The sequence below is a fragment of the Pelophylax lessonae genome (assembly GCF_965119305.1).
Source record: "Pelophylax lessonae genome assembly, chromosome: 10".
NCBI lineage: Eukaryota > Metazoa > Chordata > Amphibia > Anura > Ranidae > Pelophylax > Pelophylax lessonae.
Genome location: NC_138777.1, coordinates 45,355,143 through 45,374,521, shown reverse-complemented (window position 1 = coordinate 45,374,521; position 19,379 = coordinate 45,355,143). Strand labels below are relative to the sequence as shown.

The 19,379-nt window shown below is 44.9% G+C and overlaps 1 protein-coding gene across 1 annotated transcript in view; it reads left to right on the top strand.

Annotated features, from left to right (window-relative positions):
- Positions 1–8,779, top strand: part of CKAP5 (cytoskeleton associated protein 5) — a 112,671-nt gene extending 103,892 nt beyond the window's left edge. The window contains exons 40-45 of the mRNA XM_082271147.1: positions 308–496; positions 648–785; positions 3,580–3,660; positions 6,564–6,720; positions 6,804–6,958; positions 8,081–8,779. Coding sequence (XP_082127273.1) covers positions 308–496; positions 648–785; positions 3,580–3,660; positions 6,564–6,720; positions 6,804–6,958; positions 8,081–8,332 — 972 coding nt within the window. The 3' untranslated portion in view covers positions 8,333–8,779. The remainder of the gene's footprint in view (positions 1–307; positions 497–647; positions 786–3,579; positions 3,661–6,563; positions 6,721–6,803; positions 6,959–8,080) is intronic.
- Positions 8,780–19,379: the final 10,600 nt, after the last annotated feature.

Sequence of the window (19,379 nt, the reverse complement as noted above, 5' to 3'; positions counted from 1 at the left end):
TATCTGATTAATGCCTGCAACTGCAGGCATTCAGATATTTCCACTCAAAATCCAGGACATCCTATGACTTCCTACAGTATGGAAGTGGTTAAGCCTGCACCTTATGTTCAGTTTATTTGTGGGTTTTATATTGACTTGTGAACTGCAATTGCTGTGTAACATTTTCTACCTTTTTGGGATCTTCAATTCTATGTTTTCAAAATTCCTGCAGTGCGTTTGTTTGCTTTCAAAATTTTTGGATTTTTAAGACTGACTTCAGGCTTCTGTCTTCTCTTAACTTCACTACAATTTCCCTTTTTACCTCCAGTGTTTGTGGCGAATGATACGGCTTCTCCCGGAATGTATCAATAACCTCAATCTAGACCGAATTCTGCTGGACATCCATAATTTTATGAGGGTCCTTCCTAAGGAGAAGCTGAAGGCACACAAGAGTGAGCTGCCTATGAGGACTCTGAAGACCCTTCTGCACACTCTCTGCAAGCTCAAGGGAGCAAAGGTGAACCGAGGGGATGGGCGGTTGGCTGATTTATAAATAAAAATGGTTAAACGTTAGTTGGTTTGCCTCCTTTGCAGCGTAGTTTGACAGCCATTTTTTGATTCTAAAAGCCTTCAGTAATCCCAGCCACTAACTGATGACCCTCTTGCAGATCATGGATCATCTGGGTATGATTGAGAACAAGAACGAGTCTGAGCTGGAGGCTCACCTGCTGAGGGTTATGAAGCACTCTTTGGACGGAACTAGCTCCAAAATGGACAAGGAGACTGAGAAGGGAGCATCCCGCACAGTGAGTTTCCTGTATTTATATTTCATAAAGCTGGCAATACAATGCTCAGAATTTCACCGTCTACAGAATGTTGGAAACTTGCGTGCCTGTTCAGTAAAATAATTTCTCTTTGAGTGGGGCAGTTTTCAGATGTTAACCTGTATTAAAGCTTAACTTAAGGGAAATTTAAAACTACCCCGTGCAGTAGAGCTGTGCCATTTTTTGGATGTTTTTTCTGGTCGAGAGGAGAAATACTTTCTCTTTTGTTTATTGGTGGACACAGCTCCTGATCTTTTTAACCATTGGGTTATACTGCCCTATACAGGAGTAGGACACTAGGCAGAAAAAATGTCTGGCTACACCTTTGGGCAGTCCCAGGGGGTATACTTCCTCCCTCTGCTACTGTATAGTTACTCAGTTTTTCTGCCTAGTCAGGAGTAAGGATCTAGTTCCTTTGCTGGGATTTCTGATCCTGGCATTTTTTTTTTTTTTTTCTTTTTAGATCGATTTCTTTTTTTTTTCCCATTTTGAGATCTACAATCAACTGCCGGATTGGGCAATGGGCTGGATAATCTTGATCCACAGACTGGGCGACAGGCTGTATAATCTGGATCCAGTGGTCACCCCAGTCTGGCCATTGAGTGCGTGCCTGCCTCAGCCCGGATCTAGGTCGGCTGCGACATAGCCCCACAGGACAGGGTTGTCTTGCTGTTCACCTTATCTGGTGGTCCACAGAGATAAAGTGGTACTTCAACCTAATCAGTCTTTTTTTTCCTAAGGTGGTTTTTGATTTTTATTTGAAGACCTTGTGTTGCCTTTACTCTGTCCCAAGCCTAAGTATTCTAAGGAAATTGCTTTGCATTCTTTGGATGTGGTTCGGGCGATCAGGGATTACCTGGAGGCCACTGAGTCTTTTAGAAAATGAAACACGCTTTGTCCTTACCGAGGGACCTTGTAAAGGATTGGCTGTGTGTGCTGCAACCATATTCAGATGGATCTGGCAAGACGGTGGTTCAGGCTTATTCAGTGAAGGGTCAGGTTCCTCCTTTCCCTGTGAAGGCGCATTCTACTAGGGCGCTGAGTGCCTCTTGGGCTTTTTGCCATCATGCGTCTGTGAAACAAGATTGCAAACACGGCAACTTGGTTGTCCGTGCATACTTTTACAAAGTTCTACAATGTAGATGTGTTGGCATCTTCGGCTGCCTCTTTTTGGCCGCAAGGTTTTGCAGGCTGCTGTTTAAAGATAATCTTTTTTTGTTCTCTGAGGGTGAATTGCAAGTCCACCCTGAACCTAAAATCCCCTGCATGTATAGACATCCATGATATAATCGAACACTAACCCATTTAGCTCTGTATAGCAGAAATCAAGGATATATATGTGTGTATGTATGTATGTGTGTGTGTGTGTATATGTGTGTGTATATATATATGTGTGTGTGTGTGTGTATATATATATATAGATAGATAGATAGATAGATTATAGATTATGAAGCAGAAGCTCTGCGCAGGACACAGCCGACAACGGCTGTGAAATGGATGGGAAGTGATGTCACCCATAGTTACTATGGGGCTTCCGTTGTCTGTGTCCTCTGCACCCGCCTACACAGTGAAGCCAGGGCTGACAGCTCAGCATGGGATCTTGTCAGATTAGCTTAAAAAGGTGTGTGTGTGTATAGCAATTTTTTCTTTGCAGGGTTAGATAGGTTAGTGTTAGATAGGTTAGTGTTAGATCGTAGATGTCTGTAGATGCAGGGATTTTAGTGTTAAGGTGGACTTCTGCTTAAAGAAAAAAAAGCTTTTGGTACATCTCTGCAATAGATGCACATTTCATCATGTTTTATCCCTCCTTTAATTTCCAGATTACAGAATATTGACCTGCCAGACTGTGTTTCTAACTTTTGTTTAAGCCAGGAGTCTTGTCTCTGCTGCCCTGAAATTCCAAAAGTGTCAGCCCTATCCAGTTTCTCTACTGTATTACAGAACACCTCCCCTCTTTGTGAATAAGGGGGAGGTGTTCTGTAGTTCAGCAGAAGAAAACGCTCGGATAACTCTGCTTTGGTGTTCTACTGCAGTATGCTAAAACTGCATTTTTTTTTGCCTGAAGGCACCCAACCTGTAAATACTTGGGTCTATAGAATCTGACTTTTGGACATGTGGCTATCTACACTAGACATGATGTGAATCTTTTATATTGCTAAAGTTTAAAGTAGAACTCTAGGCCAAACTTTTTTTCATTTCATCTTTGTCCCATTGGGGAGATTTCACTTCCTGTCCCATAGCCAAACAGGAAGTGAGCGGAAATCCCTGCAAATTAAGGGCATTTATTGGGGACCCCCAGGTCAAAAGCACCAGGGTCCCCATTGGAAGATTTCCCCTCTATTACTATTCTGGGGACAACCCAAAACTTGACCATTATCCTTGAAAGCGAATAGAAAATCCCAATAGAATAAATCTTGAGGGTGACTCTCCCTAATGGGAAGACAGACCATAATCAAAACTGACAAGCATTGCAATCTCTCTGCACGCTATCCAACACTAAAAAAAGGTTTTGCCTTTAGTTATACTTTAAATCGCCTTCTGTCAGACACCTGCCGAACTTACTACAGAATGCTGTTTTTAGGAACCATCAACCTGTTCTTGTCCTTTCTTCTTAAATGGAAAAAAAATGATCCATATATCCTTGTTGCTATTGGATTTTAGGATGCTTGTATCTGCAATAGCCCTGGGCCTATAAACCTTTATCTGCAGAAAATACTGTACATGTGAAAAGCTTGCACCGTGAGTTAATCGTGTTGTCTTCTCTCCCCCCATGAAGGAAAAAGCGTCAAAACAGAATGTCGGCGATTATCTGGCAGAGATTTTCAAGAAGATTGGATCAAAAGAAAATACGAAGGAGGTCAGTGTGTACAGCTCAAATCTGAGACATGACCATGAATGTCGTGCTTACAAATTTCTACCCATCGTTGCATGATACCTGGTAAAAGTGGTAGCATTATTTTGAAATGCCCTCTTGGGAGTCTCTTCAGTTCCAATGAGTGTAAGAAATACCCTAGCATTTTTTATTTTTTTAAAAAAACCTCCACCCTGGCAATATAATTTACTCTTTCAGCCATGTAAATTGAAATGTAAAAATGTAAATTGCCACCTTTTGCAGACCTCTGATGCCAGAGAATGGGATTGTGTAACAGGAACTTTTACCTCATTCGGTTCTTGGGCAGTCAACATCTGCCTTGACCTATTCCATGGTGGTTGGATTAAAAGTGGTTTTGCTATCTTGTGTGGGTATAAATGCTGGGGTATGTTTTGATCTCAGAAGTAAAGAAGTTGCTTGGCAAAGCAATAAAATCTCTTGAACATTACACGATATATTCAGCTGAAGTTGACAAGTACTACTGGTTTGAGTGTAGCAATCAAAGCTTTTGTAATAAAATGCTACTTTAATGGGTGTGTTTACTATTTATTCATTTTGATGGCTACAAGTCGGACTACACATTTTTTTTCTGGGAATTGCTGGGGTGGTTGCAGGCCCTTCCTGGGGATGGTAGGCTCCCCCTGTGTCCTTCCTCCCCTCATGGTTCCCCCCCTCTCCCTAACTGGCTTCTCCCTGCATTGGTCGCCCTCATCTGCCCCCAGCCCTCTCCCCTAGTCCCCCTTGGGGGTGTTTCTAGGTGGGGGTATTAAATTGGTGATGCGCCGGAAGGCGGTGGGTGTGCTGCTGGCGGCTCCCTGTTAGGAATGCCTGCATTTATTTCCCTGGTTGACTATTACTTCCCTGGGGTCCCGGGTCCCACCGCCATTTTTCCGTGGATGGTTTTCAGCATTGGCGGCCATGTTTGTGTAGTCTGGTGGCTATGTTTTGTTTCCCATTGTCCGGCCATTTTCTTAAAGTCCAGCATGGGCCTCTAGTGACTGTGGCAGGCTGTTTGGCGCTCTGGATCCAGCTCTGGGTGCATGGTGGTGAGTCTGTGGGTATACAGTCCTTCCTCTGCTATATACAGCAACACGGGTGCGCTGATCCTTGTGTTGCTCCGAGCGGTGTGCAGGTTTTTTTTTCTTAAACAAAAACCTTTTTTTTTCCTTTAGTGCACAGTGCTGTTAAGATTTAACCATGGAGCCTTTGGAACGTGTATCACCGACTGACCCACTCCTTGAAGCTGCGGGACCCACTGGGTCTTGGTCTTCCCTGGTGGCCACGACTGTGGCCCTTCAGTTTCTCCCTGTTCCTTTTCTGTGTCTTGCCTGTTGGAGTTTCTACAACTAGCTGTAGATCAACGTTTGGCTCTGGGCATCAAGGGCCAGATTTATGCTTTGGTCATATTTTTCCAAAGGCCGTTTGCAAAATCCTTGGTTCACGGCCGTTTGCAAAATCCTTGGTTCACGGCCGTTTGCGAAATCCTTGGTTCACACTTTTGTGCAGGGAGTTCGCCATCTGGCTCTTCGGGTGAGATCCCTGTATCTCCATGGGATCTCAATTTGGTACTGTCGGTACTTCAAAAGCCTCCTTTTTTAAAACGTTTGTGAACTTCCTTTGCTCATTCTGTCGTAGAAGATGGCCTTTATGGTCGCGATTACTTCTGCGCGTAGGGTGTCGGAGTTGGCTGTGTTGTCCTGTCGGTTACCTTACCTGGTGGTTCACAGGGACAAAGTGGTGTTACGACCCTGTCAGGTGTTCCTTCCTAAGGTTGTCTCAGGGTTTCATTTGAATGAAGATTGTGTTGCTGTCCTTATGTCCTATGCCGACACATCCTAAAGAAATTGCTCTACATTTCTGGATGTAGTCTGGGCAATTTGGGTGTACCTAGCGGTGACTGAGTTGATTTGGAAATCCGATTCTTTGTTCTTATGGATGGACCTCCATAAGGGGCAGGCCGCATCTGCTGCAACCATTTCCAGATTGATCAGGCAGATGGTGGTGCGGGCCTATTCTATGAAGGGTCAGGTTTCTACTTTCCCTGTCAAGACGCATTCTCAGTGCCTCCTGGGCCTTTCGTCATCAGGCGTCAGTGGTTCAGGTGTGCAAGGTGGCTATGTGGTCGTCATTACACACATTCACAAAGTCTTATAAGGTGGATGCTGCGTTTGGTTGCAAAGTTTTGCAGACTGTGGTCGCTGAGGCTCCCGCCTCTTGAGGGTGTATTTTTTTTTTTTTTTTTTTTTCTTCTTGGTGTGCTCCAGTTGTTCCTGGTTGAGCGCCTGTTTTTACCTGGTTGGCTATGGTTAGCCCTTGTTGGGAATTGTATGTATGCTGTTTTTCCCACCCCTTATGTTGATACTGCTTTGGGACATCCCAAGGGTCTAAGAAGACATGAAGCTGTGTCTGTCAATGAACGAAAGAACTGGATTTTTGTCTTGCCGTAGAATCCTTTTCTCAGAGGTTCACTGACACACAGCACCGACCCTTCTGTTTGGGTTGAGGTATGTATTCTTCGGACACTGCTTGTTACAAACTGAAGTTCTATAGCAGGAAGTGATGGAATACACCCTGGGACTGCCTCAGGGGCATACCCAAAAATGTTTCCACCTAGTCCTACTCCTGAAGATTGAGCAGCATAAGGCCAAGGGTCTAAGAAGATATGAAGCGGTGTCCATCAGTGAACCTCAGACAAAAAGGATTTTACGGTTAGATTTTTTTTTTTTGTCGTCTTGTTGCTCCTTTGGGGTGGGCCTAGACTAATGCAGTTACTATTATCCAGCTAACATAGGGTTTGACAGATGTTTTACCCAGTATATACAACTACAGTGCAATCCCATGTAGTGCTGTCCTTTAGTTGATCTGATTATAAATCACTTTCTCGGTAGGGCCTGGCTGAGCTATACGAGTACAAGAAGAAATACTCTGATGCGGACTTGGAACCTTTCCTCAAAAACTCCTCACAGTTCTTCCAGAGTTATGTAGAGCGAGGCCTTAGGCTTATTGAGATGGAGAGAGAAGGGAAAGGCCGTATTGCATCTACAGGTGAATACCCTGTCCTGTCGGCTTCATTCAGCTGTAAATCAAGTCCCAGGTCTAACTTTTTTTTTTTTTGCCTTGCCCCACAGGTATCTCTCCTGCGACTGAGACTAACCCTCTCCCATCAGTAACCAGCGTGACCCAACCCACTATAAACACTACTAATGGGGAGGAGGTGGGACCCTCTGTGTACTTGGAGAGGCTGAAAATTCTGCGCCAGAGATGTGGTCTTGATAATGCCAAGGTAATCATATGTAGCCATAGTATGTAGAAGTTGTGAATGTTAGAGAGATTTTTAAAGTGTGTTAACCCAAGAATAAAAATGTATTGCTGCAGTTTACCTTTCCTTGGATGTGTGGCCTTCATATATCATGGAGTACAGATTTCCTACAACAGTGTGGCCTGTATGTATAAATGGAAAATATTTCCAGTAAAATCCAGCTCTAGGTTTCCTCCAGTGCTTCTCACATTACCAAAAGGTTTTGTCTTGTTCACATGATCTGATGGGAAGTATCCGTTTACATTGTCTAATTGTTCCCTTCTGGAGAATTTGCCCAAATGTAATTTTTTGCATTTCCAGTACTTAGTGTTTATCCATCACACAAGTGTGTTTTTAAAAAAAAAAATAAAGGGAGAGGGGTACAGGTTTCAGATGAAATAAAATGACTCGCCTAGGCGGATGCAGCATTGATCCAATGCTGCAGGTGTCCTCCACTGATTTTAAGACTGCAAACTGAGTGATCGAAGACCGCAGATCTCTCAGTTCTCAGTCTTCACTGAGCAAAGAGCGGATGACTGTGAGTCACCAGCTCTCTGCTCTGCCCCATCAGCGCTCACTGGAGCTCTGGGCTGTGGATGGGGTGGGAGCGACTGGCCCAGACATCAGGGTGGATCCTGACTGTCAAGTTGGTCTTTTAGTTTAATACAAGAGTAAGTTAGCATGTTCGTTGTCTTATTTGCCTGTTGTGTAGAATAACCCCTCTGTTTGTCCTGGTGACCATTGTCAGAGAGAGAGAGAGGAAATGGAATGTGTTAGTCGTCGGAAGTTAAGGGGAGATCTTCCTATAGATACAAATATTCTGGTGACTTCTGTCAAGATGGAAAGTCTTCTCACTTTGGAGAGAGCACTTTTTGTCTTGGTGACAACATGAAAAAGTTAAGGGAAATCTCCCCAGTGGAAAAGACAGCAAAAATAACCTAAAAGGGTTTTCAACCTTTCCTTCACCCACCCAAAAAAAAAAAGTTTAGCCTTTTTACTATTTTTACCAAGGAATATGAGAAGGTGGTTTGGGAATCTACAAGCTGTCTTGCATGTTGGATTTTAGTAAGTGTTTATCATCTGTCATCGGTCATCTTTCTCTTCTAGCAGGATGAAAGGCCTCCACTCAGCAACTTACTGTCCAAGTCCTCTGCCCCAGGAGTCCTGTCCTCCACTGACATGCTGCACAGCAAGCTTTCACAACTTCGGGAATCTCGAGAGCAGTTCCAGCACTTAGATGTCGACTCCAACCAGACACTTGCCAGCACCACCACCTCGTCCAATACATCCTCGGCCTCCTCCACTAACATAGATGACTTAAAAAAGAGACTGGAGAGAATTAAGAGTAGTCGAAAATAGTAACTCTTCAGCCCAGCGCTGCAGTCTTCTTTTTTTTTTTTTTTTTTCTCTGCCCTGTAGGAGCCTCTTGTCTAGCTCTGTGGCTCCTTCTTGGCCTACTGTAAACTATCATTTTATGTATCATATGTGTATTTTCTTTGAACCTGGGGAGGGAGAGCAACATTTTACTGTGGCTGAGTATTTGTACATACGTTGCTGTTCTAACTTCCCCTGTGTGTTTTAGTGTACAGACTTCCCCCTTGTCCTATACATAATTCTCAGCTATCTAGATCTTTTGTCTGATTCTATTGGTCCGTTTTCATGGCTCTTATCTTTGTAGCTCTGTGGCTGTTTATTGACTTGCTTTTAATTTAACATAAAGCAGTGGATCCCTGATTCTGTATGGAATCGTAAGGCATGGCATGTTTTTGTAAATAAAGTTTAAAATAAACGACTAAAATGTAAGTAGTGTTAGACCCACTTTTTTATTTTAAACTGATAAAATTCCATTGTACGTCACCCCTCCTGAAGACTGGAAAAGAGAATATGCTTCTCTATTATTGATTCCTAATAAGCTCTGCCTCCTTTTTTACATTGTGAAATGTTTTAGCCTAAAAAGGTAAAGTGGGTCTAAACTCTGGTTAAGGATATATACTTGAATTTTTAACTAAAAAAAGTACCGTATTTATTAGCGTATAACACGCACCTTATTTTAAGAGGGAAGTTTCAGTAAAACGCAACTTTTAAATCAAGAACTTTGAAGCAAAATAAGGGTTAGTGCCCATCTGCAGCCTCGCCAGATTAGAGAGCGGGGATCTCCCACTTATTCAGCTGCTGCTGGTATACGAAGTCCCGGCTCCTATGATATGGTCTCGGCAATGAACCAGTGTGCTATCTATCATAGGAGCTGGTCCAGGAGACGGGACTTCGTATAACAGCAAGAGATCCCCCTCTGTGTAATCTGGCAGCGATTGCCCCCCCTCCCCTCCGAGGCAGCTCAATAGAAAATGTTGGCGTATAACATGCACACATTTGCACTCAGTTTTCAGGGGGGAAAAAGTGCGTGTTATAAGTACAGCACCTACTGAGAAACTGATCTGACTGATTTGACCGCCGCAGACGCCAGTCACCCCACGGGGCTGGCATCCACGCACTTCAAGTGCTCTGACAGTGAGGATGATTACTCTTCCACTACATCTGCACAAGAAAAGACGCTTGTGGAGGCGCACTGATACCATTAAAGGGTAACTTTAAAAATGGAGGACTCAGCTGATGCTGCATCAACTGCGCCGATGCAATTTGGCACCTGCAGACCATCCAAGGTGACAAAGGAGTTCCCCTTTCCTGCCTATTTCGATGAGATTGTCGCTAGTTAGTGGGGGTCCCCGAAACGCATTGTTGGGATACCGAAGCATTTCGCTTGGAGGTATCCTTTTGAGAAGTCCCTCTTAAACTGGTGATGGACTCTCAGGTTTCTGGTTCCGTCCACAAAACTGGACTATCTTAGTGGATTCGGCCTCAGCCAGGGTGTTTCTTCCTTTGGAAAAACTCCAGAAATTGCAGGAGGCAGTTCAGCTTCTGTTGTCCAGCAGACGGTCATCCCTCCGGGCTTGCATGCGGGTGCTGGACCTGATGGTGTCTACCTTCGAGGGGTCCCATTTGCACAGTTCCACACGAGATCTCTGCAAAAAAAGATTCTGGTGAAATGGGACAAGAATCCAGTCTCTAGAGCAGTGTTTCTCAACTCCCATCCTCAGGCACACTAACAGGCCAGATTTGAAGTATTACCTTGGGGAGATGCAGACTAGAATACTGCAATCACTGAGCAGCAAATGATATCACCTGTGATGTATTTAAGTTTTCTTGCAAACCTGGCCTGTTGGTATGCCCTGAGGACCGGAGTTGAGAAACACTGCTCTAGAGGTGGCTTCGTTCTCCAGCACTCCGACAGGGAAATCCTTCTCCCTCTGTACTGGGCATTTTTCACCACGGATGCCAGCCTGTCCAGGTGGGGAGGTGTCCTCAGCACAGCTTGTGCTCAGGTTGTCTGGACTCGGGGAGAGTGCAGACTACTGATCAATGTACTGGAACTCCGAGCGATCAGACTTTGTCTGGATCGTTGGACAATTTGTCTTCAAGGGTGTCCGGTACGAATTCAATCGGACAATGCCACGGCGGTGGCCTTTGTCAATAGCCATGGGGGCACAAGAAGAGTCCTGGCGGATCGGGAAGTAGCTGGCATTCTAAGGTGGGCAGAACGATCGTTCCAGCCCTCTGCTGTAACATTCCATTGAAGATACAGAGGTTTGTAGCATGGTCGGGATCCTCTGGCCAATGCCGCAGACGCATTATTGGCTCCTTGGCGTCAGTATCATATGATTTATGCCTTTCCCCCTCTCAAACTTCTGCCAAGACTCCAGTGCAGGATCGAGGAAGCAAGGGATTCAGGTCTTTCTGGTGGCATAAGACTGACCTTGCCGGTCCTGGTACGGCTGGTCGCTGATGCTCCTTGGATACTTCCTCTGAGGGAAGATCTGAGGTCTCGATGACCAATCTTCCATCCTGCTTTACAGTCGCTGGTTTTAATGAGTCTTTTGGGGTTTTACTTCACTCCTCAGTGGCTCGGAACTTGGCTTTCCTCCAACGGGGGGGGGGGGGGGGGGTGAGCAGCGCCTTGCCTTGAGCACCATCAAGGGCCAGGTTTTGGCCTTGACGGTTTGCTTTTAACGTCCATTGGCCACGCTTTTCTTAGTGCGCACCTTTTATCCAGGGAGCTTGACACTTGGTTCCTCCAGTGCGGTCTCAATTACTGCCGTGGGTCCTCAAATTGGTGTCAGTTATCCGGAAATCTTCTTTCAAAAATATCAGTTTCACCTGCTTACGTTGTCCCAGAAGGTGGCCTTTTTGGTGGCTATATCTTCTGCGCGCAGGCTGTTGGAGCTGGTGGCATTTTTTTTTCACTTTACCTGTTGGTTTACAGAGATAAGGTGGTTCTTCATCCCTGTCCATTGTTCCTTCCAAAGTTTGTCTCTTTTGAATGAAGTCATTGTGTTGCCTTCCCTATGTCCCAGGCATAATCATTCTAAGGAAATTACTCTGCATTCCCTGGATGTAGTTCGGGCCATCAGGGTGTACCTGGCAACTACGGACTCTTTTCTTGCCAGACCAATCTATTAACCTTCTATGATGAGATGAATTGCCATCTAGACAAAGGAAAGCCTGTTGTATATCTGGACTTTGCAAAGGCATTTGACACAGTTCCCCCACAAACGCTTACTGTACAAACTAAGGTGCATAGGTATGGACCATAGGGTGAGTACCTGGATAAAGAACTGGCTCCAGGGAAGAGTCTAGAAGGTGGTGATAAATGGAGTACTCAGATTGGGCAGGTGTGGAAAGTGGGGTCCCCCAAGGTTCTGTCCTGAGACCAATCCCTTTTTAATTTATTCATAAACGACCTAGAGGGGATATCTAGCACAATCTCAGTTTTTGCGGATGATACTTAACTAAGCATGCCAATATCTTCTATGCAGGATGTGGAAACCTTACAAGCAGACCTGAACAAAATAATGGGGAGAGCAACTACATGGCAGATGAGGTTTAATGTTGAAAAATGTAAAGTAATGCACTTGAGGGTCAAACACGAAAGCAAGCTACTCACTAGGGGGGGAACCTCTGGGTGAATCTAAGATGGAAAAGGACCTGGGGGTATTAGTGGACAACAGGCTTGGCAGTGGCATACAATGCCAAGCCGCTGCAAGAAAAGCCAACGGAATACTGGCATGTATAAAAAAGGGGATTCACCCTTGAAATAGATTATTCTCCCACTCTACAAGACTCTGCTCCGGCCACATCTGGAGTATTCTGTCCAGTTCTGGGCACCGGTCCTCAGGAAGGATGTGCTGGAGAGAGTCCAGAGAAAGGCAACAAAAATAATTGGGGGAATGGAGATTATCAGCCATGAGGAAAGACTACAAGCATTGAACTTATTCTCTCTGGAGAAGAGAAGCTTGAGGGGGGATATGATTTCAATGTTCCTTATGCTAGGGTCATCACCAGTACAGTATTTGTACAAACTTTTCAGAGAAAGGGAATACAACAAGCCACGTGGCCACTCACTAAAACTAGAGGAAAAACCGTTTAACCTTAAAATACATAAGGGGTTCTTTACTGTCAGAGCAGTAAGAATGTGGAATTCTCTTCCACAAGCAGTAGTATCAGCAGGGAGCATCGATAGCTTCAAAAAACTATTAGATGGGCACCTTAAAGACCACAACATAAGGTGGTATACAATGTACGGTTATCTCTCACACACACGCGTTGAACCGGGGGGACCTTCAGTTTTGCTTGCCGGAAAATCACTCCCGCGCGCATGCTCGGGAGTGACGTCATCGCGGCTCCGGCCAATCACCGTGCCGGAGCCGCCGAACCTGGAAGAGACGGCGAGGGATCATGGCAGCGCCCGCAGCGATGTCCGGGGGTCCATGTCGGGGCTTCGTTCTAAGGTAAGTGATACATAATGAGCTAGTATGCGATGCGTACTAGCTCATTATGCCTTTTGTCTTGCAGGTTTTTTTTTTTTTTTTTTGTTCGATTTTGGGTTTACAACCGCTTTAAGGAACTCGGGTCGTCCAAAATTCAGGACAAGGGGGTTCACGAACTGATTCATTCAGGGTACAAATGTATGTAAGAATTCACTCGCGCCACTGGTATACTTGTTCCAAATGTTTCAACTATATCAAATATTGGTAAACAGCAAGTTAAATAACTGTGAAATAGTTATACAAGTGAATAAAATATGTAACTGCGCTAGCCTCTAATATGTGGGGGGTGTTGTAGCCCCACCATATGTTCTGCTCCCAATACGTGCTGGTTCTGTGAATGTGATTGCTCCCATCCATATAATACTAATAAAGTGCATATAGTGTTTAAAATTAATATAGTGTTCACAAAAATTACATAAAGTGTTCAAAAATGCATTATAACTGGCTGCTATCATGATATGAATGTTGCAAGTATTACTAGATATATATCCACAGCTTGTACATGGATCATAACAGTGTAGCTTGCAACTGTCCTCTATGATTCACAAAAAATTCTTTATATCATAATGAGGAAGAAGAGAAGTGCCGTAGTGCAAAAAAGTCTTTTCAATATAATATCGTGCTGCAATGCCGATAGTATGACCCTTCACCGATCACCTTGAGTACTGTGTGGTAAGAAGACTCACTTACCAGATGTAGATTCCTGGTGGCGTACGCCAACAAGGAATCAATGTGCGCTTTGTCTTATGTCTCCCAGTTCCTCTGTGTAGCGGGGGTCCACTGGATATGGCTTGTAATCCACGTTAAGTTAGGAGTGTTAAAAGACTCCTTTATTTTTTAAAAACGTTTTAAAGCACTCAAAATTTCCATAAAAAAATACTCCAAAACCAAATAAGACCAAGGTGCACTCTTGTGTTTAAAAATATCACTCCAAGACGTGAATAAACTCAGCTATATACAATCTGTATAGAGAGTAAGCCGCTCCTGCCCTCCGTTAGACACTTCCCAGCCTCGCGGCTAAGGTTTTACCGTGTTTATAGGTGGTATCGCCGTACCCGGAAGTGGGATCTCTGCGTGCGGTTCACCGGCGGGCTAAGAGCGAGGCAGCGTGCGTACCAACTTGACTTGTTTCGTCAGATATGACGTCTTCCGAAGAGCCCGCCGGTGAACCGCACGCCGAGATCCCACTTCCGGGTACGGCAAAACCACCTATAGACACGGTAAAACCTTAGCCGCGAGGCTGGGAAGTGTCTAACGAAGGGCAGGAGCGACTTACTCTCTATACAGATTGTATATAGCTGAGTTTATTCACGTCTTGGAGTGATATTTTTAAACGCAAGAGTGCACCTTGGTCTTTGGTTTTGGAGTGTTTTTTTATGGAAATTTTGAGTGCTTTTAAACGTTTTTAAAAAAATAAAGGAGTTTAACACTCTACACAATGAGGAGCTTTTTGGTTTTTAATTCTGAGCCATATCCAAAGGAGGAGTCTCCTTTAACATCGTGGATTACAAGCCATATCCAGTGGACCCCCGCTACAGAGGAACTGGGAGACATAAGACAAATCGCACATTGATTCCTTGTTGGTGTACGCCACCAGGAATCTACAACATCTGGTAACTGAGTCTTCTTACCACACAGTCCTCAAAGTGATCGGTGAAGGGTCATACTATCGGCATCGTAGCACGATATTATATTAGATATAGATATATATATATATATATATATATATATATATATATATATATATATATATATATATATATATATTAGACTTTTTTGCACTACGGCACTTTTCTCTTCTTCCTCATCATGATATAAAGATTTTTTTGTGAATCATAGAGGACAGTTGCAAGCTACACTGTTATATATCCACAGCTTGTACATGGATCATATCTAGTAATGCTATAATACTTGTAACATTCATATCATATGATAGTCGCCAGTTATAATGCATTTTTGAACACTGTTATTTTTTTGAACACTATATTAATTTTAAACACTATATGCACTTTATTAGTATTATATGGATGGGAGCCATCACATTCACAGAACCAGCACGTATTGGGAGTAGAACATATAGTGGGGCTACAACACCCCCCACATATTAGAGGTTATCGCAGTTACATATTTTATCAGGGTACAAGATCGAGTTTCGATCTTGCTCCGCAGACAGGATCTTTCCATCAAATATCCGTCTGTCTGCCGATCGTTTACGAGATCTCAAGGGGGCTGTGCAAGATCTTCTTGCCCAAAGAGTTGTTATACCAGTCCTTCAGCGGGATAGGTTTCACAGGTTCTATTCCAACCTGTTCACGGTGCCCAGAAAGGAGGGCAAAGTGCCTCCGATTCTGGACCTCAAGTCTCTGAACCGCTTTACGCGGGTGCAGAATTTCCGGATATCTGGTCGGTGGTGGCGTCTTTAAATCAAGGATATTTTCTGGCCTCCATCGACTTAAAGGATGCATATCTCCACATCCCTGTCTACGAGGGTTATCATCGGTTTCTCCATTTCGCGGTGGCAGAGGACCATTTTCAGTTTGTGGCATTACCCTTTGGTAAGCTTTGGCTCCCAGGGTTTTCACCAAGGTTTTGGCCCCGGTGCTGGCTTTGCTGCGCAAAAGGGGATTGCGGTCCTCGGTTATCTGGATGACCTCCTGTTGAGGGCGAGCTCGTGTGCCACTCTGTCAAGCGATCTAACGGTCACGGTTCAGACGCACCAGGAGTTCGGGTGGACCATCAATTTCCATAAGTCGGCACTGACCCTGTCAGTCCGTCGGAAGTTACCTGGGCATGGTCTTGGTCTCTGCTCAGACAAGTGTTTCTCCCGGAGGACAAACTTCAGGAATTTACAGGGTGAGATCAGGTCCCTCTAGGACAACGATCTGTCCTCCCTACGGACCTGCATGAGGTCCCCTGGGGCTGATGTTTTCAGCTTTCGAGGCGATCCAGTTTGCATAGTTTCACACAAGGTCACTGCAAGCAGAGATTCTTGCCAGATGGCACAAGGATCCATGGTCCCTAGACAGGATGATATGTTTGAGCCGTCTCACGAGGTTGGAGCTTTTGTGGTGGCTTCTGTCACCCGCTCTGAGCCAGGGCAAGCCTCTTCTGCCTCTGTTCTGGACGGTGATCACCATGGATGCCAGCCTGAAGAGCTGGGGTGGTGTACTGGACACCCTGTGTGCCCAGGGAACGTGGTAAATGGAGCAATCCTCCTTGCCGATAAATGTTCCGGAGCTCAGGGTGATCAAACTTTGCCTGCTCCATTGGGCGACTTGGTTGCACGATTGCCCGGTTCGGGTTCAAACCCACAATGCCTCGGCTGTGGCTTGCATCAATCACCAAGACGCGTTGGTGGTGCCCTGGCACCGGTATCAGCGGATTTACGCCTTCCCTCGGGTTCAACTTTTCAGGTTCCTCCGCAGGTTGGTGTTGGGACAGGTGCAGGTAATTCTGGTAGCTCCAGACTGGCCTCATCAGTCTTGGTACACAGACCTCATGCAGATGGTCGTTGAGCCTCCCTGGCGGCTACCTCTGAGTGAAGATCTGCTGTCTCGAGGGTCGATCTTCCTTCCTGCCTTACGGTCTCTGGCTTTAGCCAGGTGTTGAGAGACAGTGGTCTCTCGGATGCTGTCATTCCTACCTTGCTGAGAGCTCGGAAGGCTACCTCCAGGAAGATTTACCATCGTACCTGGAGGGGCGTAGATTACTTGGTGAGAGTCGCAAGGGTTTCATCCTCGCTCCTTTTCGGTGGCGAGGGTTTTGGCCTTCCTGCAGGAAGGTGTGGAGCAGTGTTTGGCGCTGAGCATGATCAAAGGTCAGTTGTCAGCCTTAGCAATTTTCTTCTAGCGTCCCTTAGCGACTTACTCCCTGATATGCACCTTTATTCAAGGGGTGCGTCATCTGGCTCCACCATGGAGGGCTCCTTTTCCTCCGTGGGACCTGAATTTGGTCTTGTCCGTTTTGCAACAGCCTCCCTTCGAGAACATCAGAGAAATCTCTCTGCCTGTGTTGTCCCAGAAAGTAGCTTTTCTGGTGGTTATCACCTCTGCTCGCAGAGTGTCTGATCTGGCGGCTCTGTCTTGCCGTTCGCCTTATCTGGTTGTTCATAGGGATAAAGTGGTCCTATGACCATCTCAGTTTTTTCTCCCTAAGGTGGTGTCGGATTTTAACCTCAACGGGGATATTGTGTTGCCTTCGCTTTGTGTGAAGCCCAAGCATCCCAAGGTGTTTGCCTTGCATTCATTGGATGTGGTCCGGGAGATCAGGGTTTACCTGTCGACCACTGAGTCTTTTTTTAGAAAGTCTGATTCTCTGGTTGTCCTTCCTGAGGGACCTCGGAAGGGTGGATCAGACAGAATTTTGTTCAGGCCTTTTTATTGAAGGGTCGGGTGCCTCCTTCCCCTGTGAGGGCACATTCTACTATAGCTGTGAGTGCCTCTTGGGCTTTTCGCCATCAGGCTTCTGTGGCTCAGGTGTGCCAAGGCAGCGACCTGGTCATCTGTGCACACTTTCACAAAATTCTACAAGCTTGACATGATGGCATACTCGGATGCTTCCTTTGGCCGCAGGTTTTTAGCACAGCGATTTGAGACTTTTTTTTTTTTTTTTTTCTCTTCGTGGGTTTATTTTTGTTCTGGGCTTAGCTCCTGTTGAGCTTCTTTTGCCCTGTTGGCTCAGTTTTCTCTGGCCTTATTGTCACGTTGCCGTTCTTTGGTTGTCTCTTCCCACCCCTCACACCTGCACTGCTTTGGGACATCCCAATAGTGAACATCTGAACGGGCTGCAACTGTCAGGACGCAGGAGAAAATATAATTTTTGTAAGAATTTTCTGTAAAATTATTTACTTGGAGTCCTCTGACAGTCGCAGCCCCCATCCCTCTTTTGGGGTTTGTTGTCTTCCTATACTGCTTGCTACAATACTGAAGAGCAGCACTGAATGGCTGAGGGTAATGTCGAGAGGGACAGCCCCCTAAAGGTGTGTCTAACTTTTTTGTCAAGTTTTCACTACCCAGCCTGCTCCTGCAGATTGCGCCATTACCCAATAGTGAAGAACATCTGAACGGGCTGCGACTGTCAGGACTCAGAATTTTTGTAAGAACTTACCGTAAAATTATTTTCTATTTTTTTTTTTTGTTTACAATGCCTATTTTGATGTATTACAAGATCGCTAATTTCTATGTTTTTGTTTTTACTGAATTGATTGAATGAATGATACTAGAGGTGAAGCTTGTAGAAAAGGTGCACCTTAGGTGTGTTTAAAGCAAAATGATTAATATCCCTGCAAAGCATTAAAGCAGTAGTAACCCGCAGGTGCTGGAAAGGAAACCAATTTCCCTACTAAGCAATGTCATAATGTGCTAGTATGAATTGCATACTAGCACATTATGAGAAACTTACCTTGGAAAAAAGCCCCCTTGCACCGCAATGGGGTGACATCTGGGTTTGTGGCCTCCAGCTACATGATGGTGTCAGTTTACAGCATGGGCTCTAAAGGTCTGGAACCTTTAGAGTCTGGCGCTGTCACCAGCTGCATGCACTCTGAACATCTAAACTGCGCACGTTCAGGAGAGATTCACAGTACCTACAGGTATTATAGACCTAACTAGGTAGGTATAAGTGTTTCAGCAGGGACTAGATGGCTTTTGATCACGGTTTTGCAATCCCTGCTCCACAGTAGTTGATTGTTTGACTTCGGTCGATGGGACATGCTGGATTCTGACAGCTCCAGGCCCCAATGTCAGATTACAATGTCCCTGCAGGGTAAATTCCTCCAGCCTCGTTTGTATGGATGGAGGAATCAGCCAAAGGGTTGACCAGAGAAAAAATTGCAAACCCAGTGTTTATCAACCTTTTTTTCAGTTAGGGCGCCCTCTAAAATTTTAGACAGTCTCATTTCACCCTTTAAATCGACAGTCTCTAGGCACCCCATTCAAAAATGTAAAAAACTATTTAAATAATTTTACATAATGTGGCAACATCCACATGTAGGACACCTAATGTTAGTGATTTATTTTTCCAAAGCAAATACACTTTTGCGCACTGGTACTGACTAGTATACCTAGGTTTCTCTTCTCCCTCAAGTTTTCTCCATCAGTCAGCTAATGTTACCCCAGTTATGAGGGGAAGGGGCAGAGGAAGGCCAAACAAGGATGCTGTGGAGGCAATGGACATCCATCTTATTAACCAATGACAGCATTGGTTTTTAAGGATGCTGGTGTCTATAAAGTCATAATGGTACATATATAAAACCACAGGTTTTCAATAACTAATAGCCAGGCTTCATCCATCTCCTGATTTGTATACAATTTTTGATGAATTTTTAGGAATTTTGCCAAGCACCCTGGTTGAAAAGACTGGGCTAACCAAAGGGGGAAAAAAATAAAATAAGCAAGGCTGGGCAGCAACCCTGAAAATTCCCAGCACTGATGTAAAAACGTGAACTTCGAAACTATGGAAGTGGCATTTTGCTGTTAGACTAGCAGAGCTGTGTGATTCCTAGAATACAGAGACTGCACACAATC